Here is a 27187-nt window from a genome sequence, read left to right as displayed (position 1 = left end):
TGCACACATAAAATAATCATGAACTATTAATTGTGGTTATTCCTAGTTCACTACATAGGAATTCTATTTTATAGCCTTTTTTCTTTTAAATATTGTTCAATACACATATGTTACTTATATTAAGTGAAATTCTAAAAAATAGACTACAGCAATAAATCTTCTCTTAGGCAGCTATCATATGTAAGTCATTTTACTCAGTACACTGTAATCGAAAGTGCGTCTTACCATTAAACAAAATGCCTTTCTGACAGTGTTTACAAAACAAGTAAAACAAAGACAAACTTAAACTTCTTAATTATACCATCAGCAGGAATATATAAAACATCACTTAACAGGTTCTCCACATAGATTACTGACTGTACTGCTTTGTAAATAAAACAAAAATACTTAAAATTTACCTGCATTGCACTTTTCCCCAATTTCACCACTTCAAATAGTGTGACAGGCTCCCCTTCACCATTCTGTTGAGGGTGCCCATTAGCTCTTCCACGGCCTGTTCCTCTAACAGTAGCTTCAATTCTACTCTTCTCTCCTGGAGATTTTCGAGGTTTCTTGTTTGTAGACTGAATAAAAGATGAGGAAAAAATTCAATTAAATACAGGTACACTTTGCTTTTATGCAAAGTACCGGTGAAAGGTACTAAGAACTACTACACATAAGAGACTTAATTCCTGACCAAAGGAAGCTTTACAATTTGTTTTCCGTAAATTAAAGTGCAAATGGGGGGCGCCTGGGTGGCGCAGTCGGTTAAGCGTCCGACTTCAGCCAGGTCACTATCTCGCAGTCCGTGAGTTCGAGCCCCGCGTCAGGCTCTGGGCTGATGGCTCAGAGCCTGGAGCCTGTTTCCGATTCTGTGTCTCCCTCTCTCTCTGCCCCTCCCCCGTTCGTGCTGTCTCTCTCTGTCCCAAAAATAAATAAAAAACGTTGAAAAAAAAAATTAAAAAAAAAATAAAGTGCAAATGGTAGTTTAAGCTATATAAGACAGGAAAATTTATAAAGATTTAGTGTTTTACACAACAATAATGCCAATGCTGAAGATTTTAATCACGCCCTCTTTTGACATCTCCCTCTTTATACTTTCAATTCTTTCCTATTTCTTCAGAAACTTTATTCAATAAAACATTGCTTGGAAATACTGTATATTCAACTTCTCTCTCTACAGAGGTCCCCAAATATTTCTTATCTAGTCATGTAACAAATATATAGTGAACATACTTATAGCTATTCTAGGTACTAGAAATTCAACAATAAATTAAACAAATATTCCTGCCTGACAGAATTTACTCTTCAATTAACATCACATCACATCCCATGTTCCCATCCCCCAATTTTTCAAAAAAAAGTCAACATCAGCTATACCCACCTTATCTATGTCTCACCTTTCAGCCAAGGGTAATTTGAGATAACTGGCCACAGTCACTACTATCATTCCCATAAATTTCATTCATATATAAACTCATCACAGTTGCTGCTTCACCAAACTTACCAATGAAAATAGTGTTGCTAAATGTAACAGACATGTCTTGAAACTCTTTCAACAAGCCACATGATTTCATCCTCTCCTTTCAGATATCTTTTCCCTCCCTATCTGTCTTACCTGTTAGGGTTACCTTGGGTCTCTATTTAACACCTTTTTTCTCAATCTTTATACTCATTTTTGAGGGATTTAATTCATTCTCACAATAGCCTGTTTCAGTTATCAAATTATCAATTTATCCCTCATCTCCAAATCTACCCTTATTTGTCCCACATTGTGATCCTGGAGCTGGACCCTGTAAACATTTTTCTTATCTGCTGCAGTGTTTGGCTTTGTAACTAGAGGGCATTGGAGGAACACTACAAAGTATGGCATGTAGAGACTTCCCTCCCTACTTAAAGTATGTGCTCCCTTCACTTTCTATTCTTGTATTCTTCATAGTACTCTTTTAACTTCTCTTAGTTAACAGTCTTACAGCCATTTTTGTGTGTGGATTAATACACAATAAATTTACTATTTATTTTTAAGTATATCATTTTAGAACAGTTTTAGATTTACAAAAAAAACTGAAGACAGTACAGAACATTTCCAAATACATCATATCCACTTACCCTTATTATTACCTCCTTACCACTTGTATGGTACATCTGATACAGATAGTGAACAAATACTGATAGATTAACAAAAGTCCATACTTAGTTCAGATTTTCTTAGGTTTTTGCCTTATGACCTTTTTATGTTCCAGAATTGCATCCAGGATACCGTATTACATTTATGTCATGTCTCCCTAAGCTCCTGTTGGCTTTGACAGGCTTTCCCTGGTTTTATGGTGACTTTGACAGTTTTGAGGATTACTGGTCAGGTGTTTAAACAACGTTCCTCAACTAGGTTTTGTCTGATGTTTTTCTCATCACTACACTGGGCTTAAGGGTTTTAAGAGGAAGATGTAAGAGATAAAGTGTTATTTTTATGACCTCATATCAAAGGTATATACTACCATAATGATTTCTTACTGTAAATGTTGACCTTAATCATTTGACTGAGGCGATATTTGTTAGATTTCCCCACTGTAAAGTTACTTTCCCTCCTCTTTCCAATGTACCTTTGGAAGAAAGACAGTATGTGCATCCCACATGTAAGGGGCAGGGAGTTATACTCCACCTTCTTGGGTGGGGGGGGAGGGTAGTATTTACACAAATTACTTAGGAATTTTTAGTATGGGATTTTTGTTCTCACTCATTTATTCAATTATTTAAAGTAATGGACTCATCAAAATTTATTTTATACTTTGGGGTATAATTCAACACTTTTATTCTGTTGCTCAGCCTGTTTCAGATCTGACCACTGGGAAATCTTTCATGGCTCCTGCATTCATTTCACATATTCTCATCTATGGGTGTCTTACTGTTTACCTTCCGGCAGCACAATATTCTGCAGGCTCATCTTGTATATCCCCTTCCTCAATTTTAGAACCAACCAATATTCCAAGGAGCTCTGGTTCCTTTTACTGGAGAATGACATTAGAGATGAAGATCTGGGCTAGGTTTTGCTCCTTGATACTGTGTCCTTCTTCTAGGCTCTTAAGAGGACAAAGAAATACATGTTCCACAGACATACACATAACTATAAATATCTCTGTATGTAATGATATATTATCTATGTTAAGCTAAATATAAATTCATATTGGTATGTCCACCTCTAATACATTACCATATGTACGCATCTTCTGCATTACTAATCAATATGGTCCCGCCTCAACAGTGAGAAACCTGGTGCCCACTGGTATACAAATGAAATAGTATTAGAGCTGTTAAATCATACCCCAACAGAAACAATTTTATTAACTAGATTACAATGCTTATATATACAATATAGTTTCTTTGATTTTAGTCTTACAGATTCATTTCAAAAGTTACTTAAGTCAGCAACTTCCTGCCCAACTTCCCTCAGTGACATTGTTTCAAATACTTCAAACAGCATTAGAATGCTTTATCATATTCTACATTCCATCCTGGTATCCACTTAAACTCCTAAGTGACTTTTTTAAATCTGTATTCATAAAATTCACTTTTTCTGTAAAGCTCAATGAGTTTTAACAAATGCATAGTGCCATGTATGTACAATATGGTATCGCAGGGAAGTGTTTCACCACCTTAAAAAATCCCTGTGCTTCTCCCATTCAATCCTCCCACTTCTCTTTGGCAAACAATGAATTCTTTTACCTAACTATAGGTTTGGCTTTTATAGAAAGTCATATAATTAAATCATATATTATGTAGCCTCTTCAGACTGGTATCTTTCCCTTTAACAATATGCATTTAAGATTTATGAATGTTTTTTAGTGGCTAAATAGCTAAATTTTTAATTCCTAAATAATATTCCATTGTCTGAAAGTACACATTCTGTCACCCATTTACTCAATGATGGACATCCTGGTTACCATTTCTTGACAATTAGGAATAAAGCTGCTATATGTATTCACGTGCAGGATTTTGTGCAGACATAATTTTCAAATGAGTTATGTAAGCATCTAGAAGCGTGATTATTGAATCATATGATAAAACCACGTTTAGCTTTGTAAAAAACTGCCAAACTGTTTTCCAAAGTAGCTGTAACATTTTGCATTGCCACCAGCAATGAATGAGAGTTCTTGATGCTTTGTAACCTTGACAGCTTTGTACCTTTGTCAGGTTTTTGGATTTCAGCCATTATAATAGGTATAAAGTTGTTGTCTCATTGTTGTCTTAATTTGCAACTCCAGAATGACAAATGATTAAGGACTTTTTAATAATTAATCATTCTTGACATTAAATTTTTCTGTTCCAATTACTGGAACAGATACTGTCTTCTAACTACACTCTGATTCTGTATACTTGTACTCTCTAACATGGTAACCACTACTCTCATGTAGCAAATTGAGCACTTGAAATATAACTAGTCAAAAATGAAATGTGCAGTAAGTATAAAATATCCTCAAGATTGTAAAGATTTATGAAAAATCACATATGAAATCTCATTTATCATGCTATATTGATTACATGATGAAATAACATATTATACTGATTAAATTAATTGCATTACCCATTTTTTTCTAACTCACTAGAAAATATTAAGTTGCAGATGCAGCTCATATTCTATTTCTGCTGAATAATTCCACACTATTCTAATACTATAAACACATTAATTCTTGTAATACAAACCTAATCCCATCACTTCCCTGTTTATTTCTCTGCTCTTTAGTCACCCTCATAACCAGCAATCAATAAAAAACCCAAACTCCTCAGCATGGCAAATAAAGTTATCATTTACTACTTGTTCAGTCATCTACCATATCAGCTCCCTCTTTACAGGATGATAAATTTTAAGTTGCCTAAATCCAGCATTATTTCACACATTCATTCTTTTTGCCTGGACTCTAGATTTTGGCTCCTCCTAATAAGTCTTGTTTCTGTGCTCACTCTTTAGAGTGATAGGATTTTCCCAGTATTGTGTATGCATACAAGTGTGTGTGTGCACGTATGTGTAGGCACATGTGTGTGTGTGTGATGAGAGCAAGGGGGAAATGTTATTTTTCCTCATTAAATAATACATTCACATGGCCCAAAATTTAAAAGGTGATTAAACTTTTACAATGAAAACATGCCCACTCCTGCCCTTAAGCCACCATCTACTTTCCTAAGAGGCAAACAATACTATTCATTTCTTAGACATCATCTGAACAAACTGCATGTGAAACTAAAGAATAAATACATGGAAACCCATTCTATGTTCAGGTACTTGAAGAGTTAATATTAAGATGTCAATATTCCCTAAAGCAACCAACATACAGATTTAATGCAATCTCTACCAAAATCCTAATGACCTTTTTTGCAGAAACAGAAAAACCCATTCTATAATTCAAAGAGAATCTCAAAGGATCTCAAATGACCAATTCTGAAAAAGAAACCAACACTGGAAGATACATACTTCCTGATTTCAAAATTTACTACAAAGCTACACTATCAAAACAGTGTGGTGTTGGCATAAAAGCAAACATACAAACCAGTGGAATAGAATAGCCTATATATGTGAAACAAACCCTCACATATATGTTTTAATAATTTTCGACAAGGGTGCCAAAACCATCCAGTGGGTAAAGAGCAGAAGGCAACCCACAGAATGGGAGAAAATATTTGCAAATCATATATCTGATAATGGATTAATATCCAGAATATATAAAGAACTACTAAAACTCAACAAGACAAGGAACCTGATTTGAAAATTGGCAAAGAATTTGAACAGACATTTCTCCAAAGAGGATATCCAAAGCCCATTAAACACAAGAAAAAATGCTCAATATCACTAATCATTAGAGAAATGCAAATCAAAACTACAATGAAATGGAACCTCACACCTAGTGATAAAAAGAGAAAAAACTTCTTAGAGGGGATGTGGAGAAATTAGAACTCTTGCACTGTTAATGGGAATGTAAAATGGTATGGCCATTGTGGGAAACTGTACATCAATTCCTCAAAAAATTAAAAATAGAATCACCATATAATTGACCAATAACTCAAATAAATATATACCAAAAAGAACTGAAGGCGGGGACTCAAAAAGTTATTAGTACACTCATTGTCACAGCAACATCATTCACAGTAGTTCAAGCTTGGAAACAACCCAAGTGTCCATTTGATGCCATGAATGGATAAGCAAATGTGGTATATACACACAATGAAATATTTTTCAGCCTTAAAAAAGAAGGGAATTCTGGCATAATCTATAACATGGATAAACCTGAAGGACATTATGCTAAACGAAAGAAGCGAGTCATAAAAGCCAAATATTTGTATGATTCTACTTATATGATGTACTTAGCAAAAAAATCACAGAAACAAAAAGTAAAATGGTGACTGCTGGGGGGCTAAGGAAAGCAGGAATAGGGAGTTACTGTTTAATGGGTATAGAGATTTACATTTTTGTTTTCACCGAAGTGTAGCAATATTATATTAGTTTCAGGTGTACTACAAAGTGAGTCAATATTTATATATAATACACAGTGATCTGGGCGCCTGGGTGGCTTAGTTGGTTGAATGTCCAACTTCAGCTGAGGTCATGAGCTTATCAATCCTGGGTTCAAGCCCGACATCAAGCTTTGTGCTGACAGCTCAGAACCTGGAACCTGCTTTGGATTTTGTGTCTCCCTCCCTCTCTGCCCCTCCCCAGCTGACTCTGTCTCTTTCTCAAAAATAAATAAACCTTAAAAAAAAAAAAAAGTAAGGGGCATCTGGGTGGCTCAGTCAGTTAAGCATCCAACTTTGGCTCAGGTCATGATCTAGCAGTTTGTGAGTTCGAGCCCCATGTCAGGCTCTGTGCTGACAGATCAGAGCCTGGAGCCTGCTTAAGATTCTGTGTCTCCCTCTCTCTCTGCCCCTCCCCTGCTCACGTGCTGTCTCTCCCTCTCTCAAAATTAAACATTTAACAAAATTTTTTTAAAGTAATCATTACAATAAATCTAGCTATCACCTGTCACTATACAAAGTTCTTACAATACTACTATTTCCTATGCTATACATTGCATCCCTATGTCTTATTTATTTTATTAGAGTTACAGTTTTAAAAAATGAAGAAAGTTCTGGAGGTGGTGGTGATGACTGTACAATATTATGAACGTATTTAATACAACTGAGGGTACATGTTAAAATGGTTAAATTGGCATTTCTGGTGTATTTCACCAGAAAAAAAAAATTGGAAAAAAACCCAAATGCATATATGTATTTCCAAAGACCTATTATATTTTAAGTTATTTATGCACAGCTCTGCATCATTCTAATTTCACAATTTTTTAATCTACAGTATGTCCTAGAAAATATTTTTTTCATACGTTTTTCATTTTGGGGGAGGGGATGAAGGGCAGAGAGAGAGAGGGAGGGAGGGAGGGAGGGAAGGAATCCCAAGCAGGCTCCATGCTGTCAGTACAGAGCCTCATGTGGGGCTTAATCCCACGAACCATGAGCTCATGACCTGAGCTGAAATCAAGAGTCAGACACTTAATCGACTGAGCCACCTAGGTGCTCCTGTCCTAGAGAATATCTTAATTCCTTTTCAAAAGCTGCAGTGTTCCATTGCACAGATGTACATAAATTTTTTTTAGCTATTAACCCGCTGACAATCAACATTTCTTTCTTCTGGATCTTTTACAATTACAAATAACATTCTATTACAAGTAAGCTTGTATATGTGTAGAAATGTTTGTGTGAGTTACACACATGTACATTATTATACATATATAGTATATAAGTAGTATGAACTAAGCTCCATAAATACGGGAAATAAACCACAATTCTCACACCAGGAAACCTTTACCATTGGTTATAAAGGAGGTAGGGAGTAAGAACATAAAAAATCCATTTGATTTTATCCAAGGTCTATCTATTTTATCCTCATTATCCCCAGAGTGATTTTTCCCATGACAAACCCAGATAATAATATAAAGAAGTTCAGAAAGATTGCCCCTAATAAAAATAAGAGGGAAGATAATGACATATAATTAAAAGAAAACCAGAAACACAAATAACTGTAAAATAATATAGTAAAATATAGTATGTAAAAAAATATTTTTCACAAAAATGTGGTTTAAGTGATAGAAGGGTTCTATTAAGAGACAGATAATTTCTAGTAACAGATAAATAACCAGAGGAAGTTTCACAGAAGAGATGAGCCCCACTAAATATCTAAATGAAGATGATCAACAAACATGTGGATAACTCTGGAGTCTAAGTCCAGCCTGGAGACATAAATCTGAGAGACATAAACTTAGACATGGTACTTAAAGTCATGAGATTGGATGTGATCACCAAGGGAGTAGTGTGTGTAGACCAAATAATGTCTAGCATTTGTTAATACAATCATAAGGTTAGTATAAACATGACACAATGTTTGCTAGAGATTGTTAATCATTTGGGTAGAGAGCTACAATAACAAACATCAATCAGGACAACTACAAAATAAGAGTAGTTGTTTAATAATAAACAAAAGTCTCTGAAATAATAGTATACCAAAAAGAAATACCAATAATGAGATGCCCCCTAAGAATTTGGAAATGAAAACAATACTACCTATAACAGAAAGTCCTTATACTATTTGTTTTCATATGGCTGAGTAAACAAAACCAGAGATCATGAAGTCTTCTCAAATATGAACAGTATTAAAACGGCTAAACAAAGCATGTATCAATTGAAACTCTAAATTGTCAAAAGTGGAGCCAGCTGACTGAAAATGTTTAAGCAATCTTCGTAACAGGTACCGGAGCAAATGTGTCAAATCTGATCATACTGACAATCAGATCTCTCAATATAAATTAACAGCTTGGTAGTTCAGCATTCTTTTTTTTAAAAAATGTTTATTGGATGGCACAAAAACAGACACATAGACCAATGGAATAGAATAGAAACCCCAGAACTAGACCCACAAACGTATGGCCAACTCATCTTTGACAAAGCAGGAAAGAACATCCAATGGAAAAAAGACAGTCTCTTTAACAAATGGTGCTGGGAGAACTGGACAGCAACATGCAGAAGGTTGAAACTAGACCACTTTCTCACACCATTCACAAAAATAAACTCAAAATGGATAAAGGACCTGAATGTGAGACAGGAAACCATCAAAACCTTAGAGGAGAAAGCAGAAAAAGACCTCTCTGACCTCAGCCGTAGCAATCTCTTACTCGACACATCCCCAAAGGCAAGGGAATTAAAAGCAAAACTGAATTACTGGGACCTTATGAAGATAAAAAGCTTCTGCACAGCAAAGGAAACAACCAACAAAACTAAAAGGCAACCAATGGAATGGGAAAAGATATCTGTAAATGACATATCGGACAAAGGGCTAGTATCCAAAATCTATAAAGAGCTCACCAAACTCCACACCCGAAAAACAAATAACCCAGTGAAGAAATAGGCAGAAAACATGACTAGACACTTCTCTAAAGAAGACATCTGGATGGCCAACAGGCACATGAAAAGATGTTCAGCGTCGCTCCTCATCAGGGAAATACAAATCAAAACCACACTCAGGTATCACCTCACGCCAGTCAGAGTGGCCAAAATGAACAAATCAGGAGACTATAGATGCTGGCAAGGATGTGGAGAAACGGGAACCCTCTTGCACTGTTGGTGGGAATGCAAATTGGTGCAGCCGCTCTGGAAAGCAGTGTGGAGGTTCCTCAGAAAATTAAAAATAGACCTACCCTATGACCCAGCAATAGCACTGCTAGGAATTTATCCAAGGGATACAGGAGTACTGATGCATAGGGCCACTTGTACCCCAATGTTCATAGCAGCACTCTCAACAATAGCCAAATTATGGAAAGAGCCTAAATGTCCATCAACGGATGAATGGATAAAGAAATTGTGGTTTATATACACAATGGAATACTACGTGGCAATGAGAAAAAATGAAATATGGCCTTTTGTAGCAATGTGGATGGAACTGGAGAGTGTGATGCTAAGTGAAATAAGCCATACAGAGAAAGACAGATACCATATGGTTTCACTCTTATGTGGATCCTGAGAAACTTAACAGGAACCCATGGGGGAGGGGAAGGAAAAAAAAAAAAGAGGTTAGAGTGGGAGAGAGCCAAAGCATAAGAGACTGTTATAAACTGAGAACAAACTGAGGGTTGATGAGGGGTGGGAGGGAGGAGAGGGTGGGTGATGGGTAATGAGGAGGGCACCTTTTGGGATGAGCACTGGGTGTTGTATGGAAACCAATTTGACAATAAATTTCATATATAAAAAATAAAAAAAAATAAAAAAAAGTTTATTGGAGGGGGAGAGGGAAAGAGGGAGGGAGGGAGGGAGGGAGGGAGGGAGAGGGAGGGAGAGGGAGGGAAAGCGCGCACACAAACAAGCTGGCAGCTGGGGGGGGGAAGGAGGGGGAGTGTAATCCCAAGCAGGCTCCATGCTGTCAGCATAGAGCCCAACACTGGGCTTGATCTCACAAACTGTGATTAAGACCTAAGCTGAAATCAAGAGTTCAACACTCAACTAAGTCACCCAGGTGCCCCTGGCATTCTTGAGATAAGGACTTTCAGAAGTTTAAGATGTGAGTTCAAAACTTAGCTTTGCCATTTATATGCTATGTGTGACCTTGGGCAAACTACCACTTCTTATTTTTGTTTTCTACATTGTAGATCACTTATAACACAGTTTCATAGTACTGATGTTACAGTTAAATGACATAAACAGCATCAGCTTAGTGCAAAGCCAGAGTAGAAATTCAGCAAGCTGCGTTGTTTCAAACATTAAGAAATGTGGTTGAGGTAGGTGGGAGTATAGATGCCCATGTGAATCAATAAGTGTGAAAATATGGACGAAAGTCTAACACAAGTCTCTAGAATGTACCATCCTACCCTGGTAAAATCCTTTTCAATTTTATAAATATGGGATGAACGTATACTATTTACCTATTAGATTATGGGGTAGTAATTTTAGTAAAAAATCATACTTCTACCCATAAAACAGCTAAATTAGGATGTGCATACTCCTTTTCAACAAGGAAAGCAAAAATATTACAGGAATGCAGTTACTGACATATCAAAATTAGAGAGGTTCTAAAGAATAACACAATAGCCTGCTGAAGGGGTGAGAAATTCTTTTAGAAAAAAAAAAGGTTTTCTTGAAGAAGGCAGCACTAAAGCACAATCTTATGAAGTAAAGAATTTCAATTGGAGGAGAACAAATTCAAGTAAGCAACCATATAGACAGTTTATTCTCCTACCTTCAATCACATTTAGTCTTATTTCCCATTTGCACCTATAACCCACAAATCCTAGTGAAAACAATGTAACTTGCCACAGCCTCAGAAAAATCATATAGTGGTAGTAAGGGGAACTAGAATAGTCTCCAGCTTCTAAGTGTAAAACTCATTTTTCCCAAAATGCTTTTGTAAGGAATATTCTACCAAATATTCTAACAGAATTAAGAAGTATTATAAAGAGTGATTTTAATGTATGTCTTTTCCTCCACAATTTTTTCCCTCTAAATAAAGGTGGAGGACAAAAGCAAGTATAGAGAAAAATGGTAGAAGTTATCCCTTCATCCTTTCTTTTAATTTAAGACTTTGCTCAAAAATTAAAGGTTATGGAGTTTCACTGAAGCAAATTAAAAACTAAGGCAAACACAGACAGAACAGCAATAACATAAAAAAAAAAGTCTTAAGTCACAAGGACATATATACAATAATTGGTTGACATAATCATCAATTGCAACAAGTGGATCTTATCTGCATCATGATTCAAACCAACAAACTGTACTTTAAAAATTGGGGTGCCGGGGTGGCTCAGTCAGCTAAGCATCTGACTCTTGGTTTTGGCTCAGGTCAAGACCTCACATTCTGTGAGTTTGAGCCCTGCATGGGGCTCTGTGCTGACTGTGAAGCCTGCTTGAGATACTCTCTCTCTTCTTCTCTCTGCCTGTCTCCTGTTCTCTCTTTCAAAAATAAATAAACATTAAAAAAGAAAAAAATAAGTAAAAATGATAATATTTATGAAATGATTATAAACTTTAAACTGATTATTTGGTGCTGCTAATATAATATTGTTATCTTGAGATATGATAATGATACTTATCATTTAATAAAAAAAAATTAATCATGCCCCGGGCAGAGACCTAAATAAACATTTTTCCTAAGAAGACATACAGATGACCAACAGACACACGAAAAGATGCTAAACATAGGCGTGCCTGGGTGGGTCAGTCAGTTAAGCATCCAATTTCACTCTGGTCATGATCTCCTGGGTCCATGGGTTTGAGCCCCGTGTCAGGCTCTGTACTGACAGTTCAGAGCCTGGAGCCTGTTTCGGTTTCTGAGTTTCCCTCTCTGCTCCTCCCCAACTCGCATTCTGTCTCTCTCTCAAATATAAATAAACACTTAAAAAAAAAAAAGATGCTGAACATTAATAATTAAGACAATGCAAATCAAAACCACAATAAGGTATCACATCACACCAGTCAGTATATCTAATATTAAAAACAAACAAACAGAACAAAACAAAACAAAAAGAAAAACCAAGAAATAATAAGTGCTAGTAAGGATGCGGAAAAAGGGAATTTTCATGCACTGTTAGTGGGAATGTTTTTGGTACAGCCACTATGAAAACCAGTATGGGAGTTCTTCAAAAAAATTAAAAATAGGGGCACTTGGGTGGCTCAGTTGGTTAAGTGTCCGACTTCAGCTCAGGTCATGATCTCACAGTTTGAGTTCGAGCCCTGCATCAGGCTCTGTGCTGACAGCTCAGAGCCTGGAGGCTGCTTTAGATTCTGTGTCTCCCTCTCTCTCTACCCCTCCCCTGCTTGCACTCTTTCTCTCTCTCTCAAAAATAAATACACATTAAAACAAATTTATTAAAAAAAAAAAGAATAGCAATGCCGGGGCGCCTGGGTGGCTTAGTCAGTTGAGCTTCCGACTTCGGCTCAGGTCATGATCTTGCAGTTTATGAGTTCGAGCCCTGCGTTGGGCTCTGTGCTGACAGCTCAAAGCCTGGAGCCTGCTTCAGATTCTGTGTCCCTCCTCTCTCTCCACCCCTCACCCCTCACTTGTCCTCTGTCTCCCTCTGTCTTTCAAAAATGAATAAACATAAAAAAACTTAAACAAAAATAGAAATGCGAAATGACATTCCACTACTGGTAATTCCACTACTAGGTAGTTACCCAAAGAAAATGAAAACACTAATTCAAAAAGATATATGCATCCCAATGTTTATTGCAGCATTATTTATAATAGCTAAGATTTAGGGGCGCCTGGGTGGCTCAGTCGGTTAAGCGTCCGACTTCGGCTCAGGTCATGATCTCGCGGTCCGTGAGTTCAAGCCCCGCATCGGGCTCTGTGCTGACAGCTCAGAGCCTGGAGCCTGTTTCAGATTCTGTGTCTCCCTCTCTCTCTGACCCTCCCCCGTTCATGCTCTGTCTCAAAAATAAATAAACATTAAAAAAAATTTTTTTTAATACCTAAGATTTAGGAAAAAAAAAAACCTCAATTGCCCATCGAAAGATGAATAAAGGTGAGACACACACACACACAGGAATATTACTCAGCCATAACAAAAACTGAAATCTTTCTATCTGTATAGCAAATGAATAAACATCCATCCCACATGGATTGATCTACAGGGTAGTATGCTAACTAAAATAAATCAGATGGAGAAAGACAAATACCCTATGATTTCACATACATGTGGAATCTAAAAAACAAAACAAAGAAGACAGAAAGAGACTCATAAATACAGAAAATAAAAGTAATGGTTGCCAGAGGGGAAAGATTGGCAGGGTGGGGAAGGGGTGTGTGTGAGCAAAATAGGTAAAGGGGATTAAGAGGTACAAACTTCCAGTTATAAACTAATCACAATAATAGAAAATACAGCATAGGGAATACAGTCAATAATGCTGTAGGTACACTGTATAGTGACAGGTAGTAATTACATTTATTGTAGTAAGCACTGAATCATGTATAGAACTGTCAAATCACTATGTGGTACACCAGAAACCCAAAAACATTCTATGTCAACTATACTTCAATAAAAAAATTTTTAAAGAAAAAGGAAGCTCCTATCTTTTAGAGATATATTCTGAAATATTCACAGATGCAATGAGGTCTGCATGACCTTGAAAATAACATGGGAAGGAAATAAGGGATGGAGAGATGAAACATGATTAGCCATGACTTGATAGCTGTCGTAGCTGGGTAATAGTTATATGGAGAGTTCATTGTAGTATGCCTCTCACAAAAGGAGAGTGAAATTTTCCATAACAAAAACTTTCATGAATAGAAAAAAAATTGTGAAGACCGAATCAGACTGTAAAATTGAGTGCGAAATAGTACAAACCTTAACCCCTGACACAGTGAATGATACTACGATCTCTGAGACCTTATGCTACCTTAAATTAAATAATAACCAGTGTACTCACAATACATAAAGATACCCCCACAAAGTAAGGACACCCAGAGTTCTTCTTAACTTCTCAGTCATGTATCAGTAAGAATATATTCTGAGACTGGGTCCAAATCTCGAACTAATACTACCAAAATGCACACTTAGGAGCTCACAACAAATCAGAGTTGCATCTAAAAAGCAGGAAAGTCATAACTAACTACATCTCATTTCATGTTAATCTAATCATCTTCTTCACGTCTTCACATGGATCACAATTTATTTACAAGAGAAGCATGGAGAGCAGAAATGATACTAAATCAAATTCCTTTTTCAGATCATTGTCAAACCAATTCATGAAGCAAAGTTTTCAAGAATCTCTAATATGCTGCTGAAATTTTAAAAGATGTATTAACAGAACTAGAATTAACAGAAAGCTTATATCAAGCTCCTTTACTCAGTAACCATTACAAGAACAAAGGCAAGCATAATACATACTGGAGGCCGACCAGGACGACCCCTTTTTCTTTTTCCTTTGATCTCAGTTTCTTCAAGTTCGCTGCCAGCATCAGAATGGGCAGTAGTTTCATTAGTTGAATCCCTAGAAAATGTGATATATTATTTTAGTGAACAAAATTAATTCATATATACAATGCAGTTCTATTCCACTACTTTCCTTACTTCCTGGTATACAGCTGATAAGAAGGGTTTTTCTTCCGTTTGCAGAAAAAATCTTTAGGAAAAGGAAAATATTACCCTTCCTGCCAATATCACATAATATTGAGTGACATGAATCCCCATATCGATAGGGAAACAAAGAGGAGGAAATCATTGTGGAAATGGCAGCTGCTATACAAAATATAAATGAAAATTCAGTTATGAAAGATGAATTATTCAATAGAAAAAAGAAGTCTTGGGAGGAATTTTATTTTATAAAATCATGAATAGTCAGTAGCGTGCTAGTAAAAGTTTAACAAATGGCTCCTCAAAAAAATTATGCACGTTAACGATTAGAAATTTTACTGAAATAATGGTTCTATAAAACGAATTTACTGACAATAAAATACACAATATTCTTTTGGTTTTTTTAAGTTTATTTATTTATTTTGAGAGAGAGGGAGAGAGAGCTCCAATGGGGTAGGGGCAGAGAGAAGAGACAGAATTCTAAGCAAGCTCCGCACTGTCAGCACAAAGCTCAACATGTGGCTCGAACTCACAAACTGTGACATCATGACCTGAGCAAGATCAAGAATCGGATGCCCAACCAACTGAGCCACCCAAGCACCCCAGATAATATTATAAATCCCATACAACTAATTGATTCACATAAAACAATAATTTTGTCACAGATGTATCTATAGCTAACCTTTGATTGTAACTGATGAACAAACAGGATCCCGATATGAACAATCACCGATATCTTTGTTCACTTAATGAATAGGATACAGGTGATATGACAAAGACATTTGTTAGAACTTCACTCACTGGTCAATGTTGTGGACAATGTCTTTACTGAATCAGGCAACAGTTCTCAAATAGTGGAAGGATACTTCCTCAATTATTTTTTCTATCATATTGTAATGGATATAAACTGATACACCTTTCCATTTAATCTGCATTATTAACAGTATCTCCATAACTTAATAAAGTTTATAGACAAATGAAAGAACAATAAATTGAGCCCTGATGTGTAGTGTTTGCTGATTTTCATAATGTAAATATTACCACAGCCAATTTCAAACTGCCAAAGTGATATCAACAGAGTTGAGAATAAACAGCAGTAGTACACACTAAATAAAATAGGTGTATACAAATACACACATAGAGGGGCGCCTGGGTGGCGCAGTCGGTTAAGCGTCCGACTTCAGCCAGGTCACGATCTCGCGGTCCGTGAGTTCGAGCCCCGCGTCGGGCTCTGGGCTGATGGCTCAGAGCCTGGAGCCTGTTTCCGATTCTGTGTCTCCCTCTCTCTCTGCCCCTCCCCCGTTCATGCTCTGTCTCTCTCTGTCCCAAAAATAAATAAACGTTGAAAAAAAAAATTTTTAAATAAAAAAAAAAAAAAACAACAAATACACACATAGATACAATAGGTGTAAATAAAAACTTCCAGAGCGTAGAAAGCGGTAACATAAAATAATCAGGAAGTGATGAGTTTTGAGGATTTATTACTTTTACTTTTATTTTTAATATGATTTATTTAGTTTTAAGTTTATATAATTTAACTTTTTATAAAGACATTGTTATTTTAGTAGGGTCACAAAATTCCTGGAAATTTACTTTTCAGCTCTCCAGGACAATACAAGATGGCTCCAGCATACCACTGCAATAGTATTAACAACTTCTTTGCTAGAATTTATACTACTAACAGTATAAATTTTTTTTTCAACGTTTATTTATTTTGGGGACAGAGAGAGACAGAGCATGAACGGGGGAGGGGCAGAGAGAGAGGGAGACACAGAATCGGAAGCAGGCTCCAGGCTCTGAGCCATCAGCCCAGAGCCTGACGTGGAGCTCGAACTCATGGACCGCGAGATCGTGACCTGGCTGAAGTCGGACGCTTAACCGACTGCGCCACCCAGGCGCCCCTATACTACTAACAGTATAAAAGATCTATAAAACTGCAAACACAATGAAGGGAACACAGCAAATAGTGAGTCCAACACACAACCTATTATTTCTTCATCTGCTTCAACAAATGCTCTCAGTTCCATTTCCTTTTTGTATTGATTCGTTAAAGCTCAAGTCTGTAATGTCTACCACTCCTCCCTTCATACCACGTTCTCTGGAAGATCTCATCCACTTGATGTATAGCTTCTATGCAAATAACTTCAATATATTATCAATGGGCCTGATCATCTACAATTGAAGATTTTTAACTTCACATGTTAACAGCTTCTTTGAATGCCTATCAAATTCACCAAATACCACATACAAAATTAAGTCCAACACTAACTTATCTCTAGCTCTCTGCTCATGGCAATACAATTAACAAACTGATTTAATTAATGCAGGAGTGTACTTTAAGTTGTATGCAAACTTATTATGGTCACTACTATCCTGTCTTATATTCTTAGAATCGTATCAATCTTCCTCTTGTGCCATCAGCTAACAAGGGCAATCATGTTACCTTCCATATAATAATTCTCCAAATTCTTTCCATGATTATTACCATAATCACCACTCCCTGAATTAATCTCAACTTATCTATTTCTATCTCCCTCGTCCAGGACATTCTACACATAATGCCAGTAACATTCTTGTATCGTGATACCTCCCTACCTGCAAATCTTCAAAGATGACCTGGTATTTAAAACTGTGCACAGAAAAAAGAACTGAGACTTCTGGGAAAGATGGAGGAGTAGGAAGAGCTCACCTCAACCTCTAGATACATGCAAATAATACCCACATCAGCATATATAACCCAGAAAACTACCTGAAGACTGTCAAAACAGACTCTCCATAGGTAAATGTAGAGAAGAGGCCATATCCAAAAAGGTAAGAAGGGAAAAGAACTAACTGGGAGCCAAATGGACCCACAGGAATGTCCATGGAAGGAAGGGATGCTATAGGCACAGAGAGGATATTGGACACCACACTAGGCACATCAGGCACCCAGAACAGGGGACCTGCATTAGTAAGACTAATCAACATAACGTCTGGCTTTGAAAATCCGAGAGGCTCAACTTTGTAAGTTCTTACAATCACCAGGGATTAATACCAGGAACTTTAAAAATCATCAGGCTGGCACTGGGAAGGCTAGAGGGCAATAAGATACTAGGTCCCCACCCTTTAAAAAAAAAAAAAGCATCAAACAGCCGTGTGGAGATATAACACAGAAACAGTAGGTTGAAAATGACTTGGGTGTATGAGAGGGAGATTTGTTTACTAATCTCAAAGCATTTGCTGGAGAGGTATGGATCTTTGGGAGATTTCTCCAAGAACAAAACTGCTGGCAGACACCATTTCCCTCACCATCACTCAGCCTAGATACATAGACACTTGCATAACCAGTGCAAACACACTCTCCTTCTAGCTTACTAACAGCACCTTCAAGTCTAAGATCTCTTGTGGACCCACCCCCTCCAACCCAGCCTCCACAGGAGTCTATCCAAAGCAGTATCACAAGCATAGCAGTGTGCAAGCAACCCCAATAGGGACAGAAACACCTCAAAGTGACTCCTGCCCTGGGCAAAGGGGAAGAAAATGACCCACACCAGTATGACTCAGGCCCTGGCAGTGAGCAGGGGTAGACAGCTGGTCTGACTGCAGGCCTTGCCCACTGATGAAAGCTTCTCAGGGAACAGCAAAGGTAGAGTGCCCTGCAGTTCACTGTCACTACAGCTCTGGCAAATGCCCAGTCTGACCCAACTCAATCCCAAGGCCACCCCAGACAGGCCCACTAATGACAGAGAAACCAAAACCTGCACATAAAAAGACAAGGAGAGCCACTACAGATGACCAAACTGCAGGCAAATACAGCTCAGCCACAAAAGTAAGGCAATACAACACACAAACGAGACACCACTGAAAGGAAAGATTCAGGTGAACAGGGAACACGGCACTGTACGGCACTACAGGACCTCTTCTTCATAAGGCCACTACTTTCAACAGGAGATGTAGCTGCCTTTCCTAAAACACAGAAACAGACATGAACCATTAGAAAAGGTGAGAGAAAAGAGGAATGTGTCTCAAAAAAAAAAAAAAAAAAAAAAAAAAAAAGACAAAATCACAGCAAGAGATCTAAACAAACAGAAAAAATATGCCTGAGAAAGAATTTAAAGTACTAGTCATAAAGATACTCACTGGACTTTAGAAAAGACTAGCAGACCTCAGAGAGAGCTTTAACAAGGAGATAGAAAATATGAAAAAGAACCAATCAGAAACGAAGAACTCAATAACTGGAATTAAGAATATACTAAGGGAATAAATAGACTAGAAGAAGGAGAAGAACGGATCAGCGACCTGGAGGACAGAGTAATGAAAAGGAATGAAGCTGAACAGGACAAAAAATAATAATAGTAATAATACATGAAAAGAGACTTGAACTTAGTGACATCATTGAGCATAATAACATTTGCATTAGGGATCTCAGAAAAAGAAGAGAGAAGGGGCGCCTGGGTAGCGCAGTCGGTTGAGCGTCCGACTTCAGCCAGGTCACGATCTCGCGGTCCGTGAGTTCGAGCCCCGCGTCAGGCTCTGGGCTGATGGCTAGGAGCCTGGAGCCTGTTTCCGATTCTGTGTCTCCCTCTCTCTCTGCCCTTCCCCCGTTCATGCTCTGTCTCTCTCTGTCCCAAAAATAAATAAACGTTGAAAAAAAAAATTAAAAAAAAAAAAAAAAAGAAAAAGAAGAGAGAAAAAAGGGGGCATAACATTTATTTGAAGAAATAATACCTGAAAATTTCCTGAATCTGGGGAAGGAAACAGAAATCCACATCCAAGAGGCACAGAGAGCCTCCAACAAAACAAACCCAAAGAGGTGCATACCAAGACACCTAGTAATTAAAATGGTAAAAACTAGTGATGAAGAGAAAATTATAAAAGCAGCAAAAGAAAACAGTTACATAAAAGGAAAACCCCATAAGGTTATCTGCTGATTTTTCAGTAGAAACTCTGCAAGACCGAAGGGAGTGGCAAAATATATTAAGAACGCCGAAAGAAAAAGACCTGCAACCAAGAATTATTCTATCCAGGAAGGCCATCATTCAAAATAAAAGGAGAACTAAAGAGTTTTCCAGAAACTCTCTGAATGGAAAGGAAATACCCTAAAGCAAGAGTAAGCAAGAGTAAGAAATGTAGGAAGCAGTAAAAATAAGGTCTATAAAAGTCAGTCAAAGGATTCACAAAAGCAGTGAATATTATATTTTACACCTGAAACTAATATAACAATGTATGTTAATTATACTGGAAGTTTTTGAAAAACTTTTTAAAAATAAACATAAAATTATAAATAGGGGCACCTGGGTGACTCAGTCAGTTAAGCATCCGACTCTTGATTTCAGCTCAGGTCATGATCCCAGGGTTGTGAGATTGAGTCCCACATCAGGCTCTGTGCTGAGAATGGAACCTACTTAAGATACATTCTCTTTCTCATTCTCTTTCTCTTTCTCTCTCTCTCTCTCTCTCTCTCTCTCTCTCTCTCTCTCTCTCTCTCTCCACCCCCACCACCCCTCTCCCCTGCTCATGCTCTCTTTCTGAAAATAAAATCTTTAGTATTCATAAAGGCAGGTGTCTGCACAATTAGCAGTAGTTGATTCCTGATCTAGCTGATCTTACTCATCTCTACTAAAGAGTAATAAATCAGGGATACTTGAGTGGTTCAATGAGTTGAGCATCCAACTCTTGCTTTAGGCTCAGGTCAAAATGTCCTGATTCATGGTATCGAGCCCCATATTGGTCTGCGATGATAGCATAGATCCTGCTTGAGATTCTGTCTCTGTCCCTTTATCTCTGTCCCTCTCCCAGTCACATGTGCACAGGTTCTGGCTCTCTCTCTCTCTCTCTCTCTCTCTCAAAATAAATAAATTAAAAAAAAAAAAAAAACAGTAAGTCATACTGCTTTTTCCTCAATATGCACCAAATAGTTTATGTTTACATATATGTACTGTGTGCTTGTTTCTATACATGATCTAGAATAAACATGCACAAAAACCTTGTAAGAAAACACAACTGTATCAATTACAGAAATAAATGAAAGATCTGAAAACATGATAATCTTGTCCATAGTCATACACCTAGTAAGCACCACAGTCCACTTAGATCTCAAGGTAAACCTGAATTCTCTATCTCCATGTCAGGACACTAGAATGCAAATATTATGTTTTCTATTTATCTTGTGTGGATAGAATCTACTAGTGCTTTTGACGCTTGCAATCACTAAGCAACTACAGGAACAGGTTTGTTCCACCATAGAATATGTGACTCATTAGTGAAAATAATTTATCCTTGAGCACTACACGTTACTCATAGAAGAGTAAGGTACAACTTATTTTCTAATTCTGACAACTGCAGTGAGTTTAAAAGGTGATGACTATTACCAACAAATAACTACTACATTCCAATTAGTATACACATGTGTATGCATGTTTATTAGGATATATGATACATATTTTTTAATTTCAAGCAATAGAGAGAATATAAGAGTTTCACATCACCACACCCTAACTCTGAATCTCAATGTGCAGACTAACATTACTGATGGTTTAGATCAAGACCTAATTTTTTTTTTTTTTTATATTTGAGAGAGAACATGCATGCACAGTGGAGAAGAGGGCACAGGGAGAAAGAGAGAGACAGTAAGAGCGAGAGAGAGAGAATCTTAAGCAGGCTCTATGTTTGTGGGGTCTGACACAGGGCTCAATCCCAAGACTCCGGGATCATGACCTGAGCTGTAATCAGCAATCCAACACTCAACTGACTGAGCCACCCAGGTGCCCCTTAAATTTTTTAATTAACAGGAATCTTCATACAAATACACAGAATTTCTGAATAGTATCCCATAATATATGTGAAATTTATTTAATTACTTCCCTGTCAATGAGCACTTAGATTGTCTCTAGCTTTACAGTATTACAGAACTAAAACAACTGTCTTTGTACACTACCTCTTATTACACAGCAACAAATTTCTCTCTAGGATAGACAAAGAATACTTGATCAAGGGTAGGCAAACTCAAACTTTGACTAACTTTTGTAGTCTTTTATGCCTACAAAACTACTAACTTTTGTAGGCTTTTATGCCTACAAAAACCCTGCCAATCTCTAATGTTCGCATTTATAGACATAAATTAAAAGAAAGAAAAAATCAGATGAAATCTTCTAAGAATGAATTTTTATCCCCTAAAACTCTCTAAATTCTGTCTATCTCTATTTGCACTGTAATCACTTCAGTTCAAGTTATCAACATATCTGGCCTGCATACTACAATATCCTCCTAATAGGTGTCCTTGCTTGTATTCTTGCCCTTCCCAAATAATCACTATACTGCATGAAGGGTGATTTTCTGAATCTCTCCCATGCATCTCTTCCATGCTTAAAATCCGACAGTGACTTCCTACTGCTCCTAAGAAGAAAAACTCAAAATTCTTGCCATCATTTAAGCAAGTCCCTGTACGATACAGCCCCACTCTGCTCCTAAGCCTTAATCTCATGCCACTCTCTATCACCAACCCTGAAAAAAGAAAAAGTACAGTTTTATTTCACTTTATCAAATATACCATGATTCCTCCTAACTCAAGGTCTCTGTACATACCATATTCCTTCAGTCTGGAATTAACACCATTATTCCTTCTTCTTCCCCCACAGTGTTCCTTCAGTTCAGAGTTAAGCTCAACTGTCTTTTCCAGAGAAAAGAACACTAAATGAAGGCATGTGGTAAAATTCTCACAAAATTCTCTAATTTAACTTCCTAGCACCCATAATAGCAGCTCTATATATCTGCGATTATTTCATTAACATATATTTATTATACAAGCTTCATGACAGTATGGACTGAATCTCTACTATATGCTTTCTCCTCCAGAACTTAACATACTTCCAAGAACTGTATTATGTAGTAGAATATAAAAATATATGGTAACTGATAATATTTGACAATGCTTAATAGTAAATAGCACTAAGGTCACAAATTTATCAGTGATAATAATATCTAAGTGAAACAAGAAATAACAAGGTCATTCACTGGAATTACCTTTCTCATGTCTACATTAAAAATCATTCTAAATGTTATTTATTCTGAGAGAAAGTGACAATGAGCAGGGGAGGGGCAGAGAGAGAGAGGGAGAGAGAGGATGTCAAGTAGGCTCCATGCTGTGAGTATGGAGCCCAATATGGGGGCTCAATCTCACAAACTGTGAGATCATGACCCAAGCTGAAGTCAAGAGTCAGATGCTTAACTGACTGAGCCACCTAGATGCCCCAGAAAAATCATTCTTGAAATAAACATTAAGAATTGCCAGATCAAAATATTTTTGTTTGTTTCTGAGGAGACTGTAGAGATCAGTTTCTAATAAACTGTCTTCACTTTACAAATGATAGAAACTCAAGTTTACAAATACTAAGAGACATATTTCCTTTCACTTACAAAGCAAACATGACACTGCTGGCTGGCTGGATTAAACAAGATTATATATGTTGCTAAAATATGTCAAAATCCTCAGAAAACTTTATGGCCTCAATAAATGTTTTTCAGACCTCAACTCGACCAAGAGTCTCCCACTGACAGACTGAAAGCAAAGTTCATTCACCCACCTCACAGATCACCACTATCCACTACCCATAATCATAATACAGGTTTTCATTTCTACGAAAAAAAATCAGTTACACACAAAAAACAATGTTAAATACCACTGTGTCAATACAATTTCTCTTTAAATACAACAGTTATTGAAATACAATCTCTGTGCCATATTTAATCAGAGATACTTACTAAGGGCCTGCCTAATATACAATGGTATGAGATAAAAAAGTGGGGGCACCTGGGTGGCTCAGTCATTTAAGTGTTTGACTCTTGATTCTGGCTCAAGTCATGATCTCATGGTCTTGAGATTAAGCTCCACACTGGGCTCTGTGCTAGGCATGAAACCTGCCTAGGATTCTCTTTCTCCCTCTCGCTCTGCCCCTTCCCCACCCACGCTCGCTTGCTCTCTCTCTCTCTCTCTCTCTCTCTCTCTCTCTCTCTCTCTCAAAAAAAAAAAAATTAACAAGATGAAAAGGTGCAGTTCAGGCAGAAACAACAAGAGTTATAAAACATTAGGTTAAGTATGGTGCTGGAAGAAAAAGCAAAGAACATTACAGGAGCACAAAAGGAAACCTACCCCAACTTTGAGGGGGAAAAAAAGCTTTTCTGGTGGCATAATACATCAGCTAAGACTTACAGGATTAGTGGGCTGGCCAGGTAACAGCACACGTGAGTACGCACTGCAGGCAGGACAAAGATTTTAAAGAAGAAAGAAAATACTATGTGAGGACCTCCAAACTTGGTAATACATTTAAGTTAGGGAGTAATAAAGACACAGGAGTTAAGTAATTAGAAAGGGCTTAAATTTAATCTCCTATATTTGGGAGAAAGAAGGAGGATAGGTATTGATGGCTTTCCAAGCAGTAAAAAAATCTAGACAGCCTTTTTTGTCTTAGATACCTGGAGGAAAAACACAAGGCCAGGAAACCAATTAAAAGGTGCCTACAATCTCTTGGGGAAAGAGGTATATAAATGAACAGGGGCATTAAAAATTATAAATAAACAAACTGTTGATCACTTTCATTGTATCTAAACCACTGTTCTCATACGGGATCACAGTATGCAGACTCCTAATTTGTATCTTGATGAAACCTCTAAAAGGAAAAGTATCTGCTACAACATTGATCATATTTCCCAAAGAAAACAAAATAAGACCCAATTCTAGATCTGTCCTACAACTCCAACAAATCTAATGAGATGCCATCAGAAATGCCAACTTGGTATATCCTTAATATTACTTCTGGCAGCCAGAATGGTCCAATGATCTGAATCTCAGGGAAAATAAGGTGGGGAGAGGTGGGAGGGTATGTGTTGGAGAAACCGTAGGATATAGGATAGGAGTTTATAAACTATTGTAAATGGTCCAACAAAATATTTACACTTTGCAGGCAATTCATTCTCTATCACAACTTGTAGCACTAAAGCTGTCAAACAATGTGTAAAGGAATGAGCATGGTTCCGTACCAGTAACACTTTATTTGTAAAAGTAGGCAGCATGCCAAATTTGGTCCATGGATCATAGTGTGCTGACCCCTGAGAAGAAGAGTAACCTCTTCTTTGCTCAATACCACAAAAATACTCCTATAACAATAGTAAGAGCCCTGGATGGATATGGTAATTGTACAGTCTAACTGCTGTTTGACTTCAGACATATTGCTCAACTATGAGAGAACCTATTTGATGTGATGACAGAAGTATTTCATGTACAAAAGTGTCATGTATTTTTTTTTAAATAGAGGAAAATATAATACTTACTGTAATACTGGTAACTCTGAAGTAATCATTGCTGAAGACGTCTTTCCACAATGTAGCCAAAGAATCAAGTGCTGTACAACTCAAACTTTTTAAATAACTTCAAAGTCAATCCTGTTAATTAAAAAAAAAAATAAGACAATTATTTTATTTCCAATTTTATTGAGGCATAATTGACAAATAAAATTGTATGATATTTAAACCACATGTGATGATTTGATATACGTACACATTGTGAAGGTCTTCTACCCCCCCATCAAGTTAATCAACATATCTATCACCTCACATACTGACCTTTTTTGTGTAAAAATATTTAAATTCTACTCTCTTAGCAAATTTTGATTATACACTTCAGTGTTATCAACTATATATTACCATATTACACAAGATAATGTTACACATTAGACTTCAGACCATATTCATCTATAACTGAAAGCTGTACCCCTTCACCAACCTCTTACTACCTCCCCCACCCCCTAACCCCTGGCAATGACATTTCTACTCTCTGTTTCTATGAAATCAACTTGTATATGTGACGCCATGTGACATTTGTCTTTCTCTCACTTCTTTCACTTAGCATAATGCCTCTAAGTCCACCCATGTTGTCACAAATGACAGGATTTCCTTTAAGACTGAATACTGTTCCTATACACAAATAATGTACCAGGTTTTCTTTATTCATTCATCAACAAACAGGTTTTCCATACAGTGGCTACTGTAATGTTGCTATGAACATTTGAGTACAGATACGTCAGGATAATAATTCCATTTCCTTTAGAAATACACTCAGAAGTAAGACTGTTAGATCATATGGTAGTTTTAATTATTCACAGAACCTCCACACTGTTTCCCATAGAAACTGTGTTAGTTTACATTCTCATTAGCAGTATAAAAGGTTCCCTTTCCTCCACCTCACCACTATTAGCCTCCTGTCTTTTTGATAAGAGATATCCTAACAGCTGTGAGGTGATATTTCATTGCAGTTTTGATTTGCATTACTCTGATGATTAGTGATATTCAGCACCTTTTCACGTACCCAGTGGTTATCCGTATTTCCTCTTAGGGAAAAAATATATTTAAATCCTTTGAAAAAGAAAATTATTTTAAAGTGAAATGAATATGCTAGAATATTTAGACTATATCAATCAATACTGTCAAACACAGTCATTGATATTTATCAAATAAATTAAAAACTTATGTCCACACAAAAGCTTACACAAAGATATTTATAGCAGCTTTATTTAAAGTTGTCCAAACATGGAAGCAACCAAGATGTTCATCAGGAGGTGAATGGATAAACAAACTGTGGTACAGTTAGAAAATGGAATATTATTTGGCACTAAAAAGAAATGAGCTAGCAAGCCTTGAAAAGACATGGAGAACGTTCAAATGCTTATTACTAAGTGAAAGAAGCCAATATGAAAGATTTACATACTGCATAATTCCAACAACATGGCATTCTGGAAAAGACAAAACTGTGGAAATGATAAAATGATGAGTGGTTGCCAGAAGTAAAAAGTACATAGGGAATAAATAGGCAGATACAAAGGACTTCTAGGGCAGTGAAACTATTTTGTATGACACCATTAAGGTGGCTGCATGTAATTTTTATACGTTTATCAAAACCCATAGAATATATATAACACCCAAAGTGCACCTAATGTAAGCTATGAACTTTGGATGATAATGACACGTCAATGTAGGTTCATTGATTGTAACAGATGTACCAGTCTGGTGTGAAAACCTGAAAGTCAGAGAGGCTTGATCCATGTGAGAACTAGGGTATAAGAGAAATCTCTCTACCATCTGTTCAATTC

General features: G+C 36.9%; 1 protein-coding gene across 3 annotated transcripts in view; it reads right to left on the bottom strand.

Annotated features, from left to right (window-relative positions):
* Positions 1-27187, bottom strand: part of STAG1 (stromal antigen 1) — a 410325-nt gene that overhangs the window by 268242 nt on the left and 114896 nt on the right. The window contains exons 1-4 of one of the 3 annotated variants that reach the window (XM_019810669.2): positions 25374-25388; positions 14883-14985; positions 2955-3056; positions 399-563 (exon numbers count right to left, since the gene is read on the bottom strand). In XM_019810669.2, the coding sequence (XP_019666228.1) occupies positions 399-404 (6 nt within the window). In that variant the 5' untranslated portion in view covers positions 405-563; positions 2955-3056; positions 14883-14985; positions 25374-25388. Of the gene's footprint in view, positions 1-398; positions 564-2954; positions 3057-14882; positions 14986-25373; positions 25485-27187 lie in introns of those variants that run through there. The other 2 variants (XM_023260539.2, XM_045036401.1) reach the window with 2 other exon arrangements.

Source organism: Felis catus, chromosome C2 (genome assembly GCF_018350175.1).
Source record: "Felis catus isolate Fca126 chromosome C2, F.catus_Fca126_mat1.0, whole genome shotgun sequence".
Classification (NCBI taxonomy): Eukaryota; Metazoa; Chordata; class Mammalia; order Carnivora; family Felidae; genus Felis; species Felis catus.
This window is presented reverse-complemented; position numbering and strand designations above follow the sequence as displayed.